Below are 4375 nucleotides of genomic sequence, written 5' to 3' on the forward strand. Positions count from 1 at the left end.
GAGTAGAGACGTCCATGGTCGTCAACCAGTTAAGAGTCTCCTCTGTCCTCCACTCGTTACCTGTATTAATGGATCCTGTTTGAACTTGTTATCAGTATAAAAGACACCTGTCCACAACCTCAAACAGTCACACTCCAAACTCCCTTATGGCCAAGACCAAAGAGCTGTCGAAGGACACCAGAAACAACATTGTAGACCTGCACCAGGCTGGGAAGACTGAATCTGCAATAGGCAAGCAGCTTGGTGTGAAGAAATCAACTGTGGGAGCAATTATTAGAAAATGGAAGACGTACAAGACCAATGATCATCTCCCTCCATCTGGGGCTCCATGCAAGATCTCACCCCGTGGTGTCAAAAGGATCACAAGAAAAAATCCCAGAACCACACGGGGGGACCTAGTGAATGACCTGCAGAAAGCTGGGACCAAAGTAACAAAGGCTTCCATCAGTAACACACTACACTGCCAGGGACTCAAATCATGCAGTGCCAGACGTGTCCCCCCTGCTTAAGCCAGTACATGCCCGGGCCTGTCTGAAGTTTGCTAGAGAGCATTTGGATGATCCAGAAGAGGATTGGGAGAATGTCATATGGTCAGATGAAACCAAAGTAGAACTTTTTGGTACAAACTCAACTTGTCCTCTTTGGAGGAGAAAGAATGCTGAGATGCATCCAAAGAACACCATACCTACTGTGAAGCATGGGGGTGGAAACATCATACTTTGGGGCTGTTTTTCAGCTAAGGGACCAGGACGACTGATCTGTGTAAAGGAAAGAATGAATGGGGCCATGTATCGTGAGATTCTGAGTGAAAACCTCCTTCCATCAGCAAGGGCATTGAAGATGAAACATGGCTGCGTCTTTCATCATGACAATGATCCCAAACACACCGCCTGGGCAATGAAGGAGTGGCTTCATAAGAAGCATTTCAAGGTCCTGGAGTGGCCTAGCCAGTCTCCAGATCTCAACCCCATAGAAAACCTTTGGAGGGAGTTGAAAGTCCATGTTGCCCAGCGACAGCCCCAAAACATCACTGCTCTAGAGGAGATCTGCATGGAGGAATGGGCCAAAATACCAACAACAGAGTGTGAGAACCTTGTGAAGACAGAAAACATGTGACCTCTGTCATTGCCAACAAAGGGGATATAACAAAGTATTGAGAGGAACTTTTCTTATTCACCAAATACTTATTTTCCACCATAATTTACAAATAAATTCTTTAATAATCAGACAATGTGATTTTATGGATTTTTTTCTCTCATTATTATTATTATTTATCAGTTTTGTCTTTTGAAAGTTTCTTTTTACCCTTTTTTTTTCGCTTTGTTTTTTTTTGCGGACGTGCGCTGAATTTATCATTTGGCGCATGTTTTTAGTAATTTTGTCGTAAATGTTGGAATCAGCTGTTCACGGCGCCTTTTACACAGAACTTACCCCCACAGAGGGCGAAGTATTTTACGTATTTTACCCTGGAGTCCCTCCTGCAGTTTATCAACAAATGACGAGAGTTATTTTTCTTTTGTGGGGTTTATAGCCACCAGGTGAAATGGATTTTATTTTTAAAGGGGTACTCCGAATGCTTAGAGCCAGTGTCGGGAGCTTGTGATCTCATAGCCCCGCCCCCTCAATGCAAGTCTATGGGAGGGGGCGTGACATTGTACAAGGATATGAGAAACTACAAGAAAGGGGCCAAAGACCGAACCTCTTCCTGCTCCGTCACCGCGAACACCACTTTATCCAGCGCCGAACCGTGCGACTCCAGGAACCTCCGCACTGTGCCTGAAAAAACGGACAAGACAATGAGGACGGCAACAGTGTAATGCTCTGCACTCTACGTCCGGTGCGATGTCCTGCGCTCATAAATTAAAGGTTTTGTCTGGACACGGTCGGAAAAGCAGCTAAAGATGGGAAGTTAAGCAATTTGCGTAGTTCGGCGAACCGCGGTGTTTACTGAACTCCTGGAGTATCGTGCAGGGTGACGATCTATGCGCAAATCCCATTAAAGGGGTACTCCGGTGGAAAACATATATTTTTTTTTGTTAAATCAACTGGTGCCAGAAAGTTAAACAGATTTGTAAATGACTTCTATTAAATAATCTTAATCCTTCCTTTACTTATTAGCAGCTGTATGCTACAGAGGAAATTATTTTCTTTTTGAATTTCTTTTTTGTCTTGTCCACAGTGCTCTCTGCTGACACCTCTGTCCGTGTCAGGAACTGTCCAGAGCAGGAGAGGTTTGCTATGAGGATTTTCTCCTGCTCTGGACAGTTCCTGATACGGGCATCAGGTGTCAGCAGAGAGCACTGTGGACAAAACAAAAAAGAAATTCAAAAAGAAAAGAATTTCCTCTGTAGCATACAGCTGCTAATAAGTACAGGAAGGATTAAGATTTTTTAATAGAAGTCTTTTACAAATCTGTTTAACTTTCTGGCACCAGTTCATTAAAAAAAATTTTTTTTAACCGGAGTACCCCTTGTTTTTTGCGCGACCAGTTGTCCGTTGTAATGACATCACTCATTATATCATAAAATGTATGGCGCAAACAAAAAACACTTTTTGTGGGGATTTTTTTTTTTAAAAAAGCGCAATTTTGCTAATTTTGGAAGGTTTCGATTTCACGCCGTACAATTTATGGTAAAAATGACGTGTGTTCTTTATTCTGAGGGTCAATACGATTAAAATGATACCCATGATTATATACTTTTATATTATTGTTGCGCTTAAAAAAAAATCACAAACTTTTTAACCAAATGAGTACGTTTATAATCCCTTTATTTTGATGACCTCTAACTTTTTTATTTTTCCGTATAAACGGCGGTATGAGGGCTCATTTTTTGCGCCGTGATCTGTACTTTTTTTTGATACCACATTTGCATATAAAAAACTTTTATGAAATTTTTTATAATTTTTTTTTAAATAAAATGTATTAAAAAAGTAGCAATTTTTGACTTTTATTTTTTTTTTTTACGTTCACGCCGTTCACCGTACCGGATCAATAACATTTTATTTTAATAGTTCGGGCATTTACGCACGCGGCGATACCAAATATGTCTATTAAATTTATTTTTTACGCTTTTTGGGGGTAAAATAGGAAAAAACGGACGTTTTACTTTTTTATTGGGGGAGGGGATTTTTCACTTTTTTTTTACTTTTACTTTTTACATTTTTTTTTTTACACTTGAATAGTGGACAGAGGCAGGTGAGGGGACCTCCGTGCGGCGTTCTGAATGATCGGATCCCCGCAGCAGCGCTGCGGGCGATCAGATCATTCATTGAAATCGCGTGCTGCCGCACATGCCGGGATCTGTATTGATCCCGGCATCTGAGGGGTTAATGGCGGACGCCCGCGAGATGCAATCAGCAGCTGCGATCAGCTGCGATCAGCTCCGATGCCCGCGGTTATGTATAGGACGAAAATGTACGTCCTGGTGCGTTAAGTACCACTGCACCAGGACGTACATTTACGTCCTGCGTCCTTAAGGGGTTAAAGTCAATTAGAGTTGCGCAAATTGTTTAACTTCCTGACTTCAGCTTTTCAAATACCAGATAGGTGTTTCCCAACCAGGGTGCCTCCAGCTGTTGCAAATCTACAACTCCCAGCATGCCCGGACAGCCTTTGGCTGTCCGGGCATGCTGGGAGTTGTAGTATTGCAACAGCTGGAGGCACCCTGGTTGGGAAACACTGCATGATGATTATCTTTGTAATGTCAATAAGAGGTGCAATGCTCTGCGGGACACTTACGTAAGGCAATGTGCGTGGCATCTTCCAGGGGGTAGCCCCTCTTCTGAGTGCTGATAACACAGAAGCCCACCGAGGACACGGCCTGCTCCCTGCACAAGACACAACGGGGTGAAAAGATGGTCTGCAGCGCCTCCTCCTGGTATATAGGTCACATGACACTTATAGGACAAAACACATAAAGGGGGGGAGAAAAGATGGTCTGCAGCGCCACCTCCTGGTATATAGGTCACATGACACTTATAGGACAAAACACATAAAGGGGGGGAGAAAAGATGGTCTGCAGCGCCACCTCCTGGTATATAGGTCACATGACACTTATAGGACACAACACACAACAGGGGGAGAAAAGATGGTCTGCAGCGCCTCCTCCTGGTATATAGGTCACATGACACTTATAGGACAAAACACAACAGGAGGAGAAAAGATGGTCTGCAGCGCCACCTCCTGGTATATAGGTAACATGACACTTATAGGATAAAACACATAAAGGGGGGGAGAAAAGATGGTCTGCAGCGCCTCCTCCTGGTATATAGGTCACATGACACTTATAGGATAAAACACATAAAGGGGGGGAGAAAAGATGGTCTGCAGCGCCTCCTCCTGGTATATAGGTAACATGACACTTATAGGACAAAA

The 4375-nt window shown here is 43.2% G+C and overlaps 1 protein-coding gene across 1 annotated transcript in view; it reads right to left on the reverse strand.

Moving 5' to 3' along the window:
- GDAP2 (ganglioside induced differentiation associated protein 2) overlaps window positions 1–3875 on the reverse strand; it is a gene marked incomplete at its 5' end in the record, with an annotated part of 47604 nt that extends 43729 nt beyond the window's left edge. The window contains 2 exons of the mRNA XM_056554125.1: window positions 1700–1776; window positions 3740–3875. Coding sequence (XP_056410100.1) covers window positions 1700–1776; window positions 3740–3875 — 213 coding nt within the window. The remainder of the gene's footprint in view (window positions 1–1699; window positions 1777–3739) is intronic.
- Window positions 3876–4375: the final 500 nt, after the last annotated feature.

Source organism: Hyla sarda, unplaced genomic scaffold, assembly GCF_029499605.1.
Source record: "Hyla sarda isolate aHylSar1 unplaced genomic scaffold, aHylSar1.hap1 scaffold_569, whole genome shotgun sequence".
NCBI classification, from domain to species: domain Eukaryota; kingdom Metazoa; phylum Chordata; class Amphibia; order Anura; family Hylidae; genus Hyla; species Hyla sarda.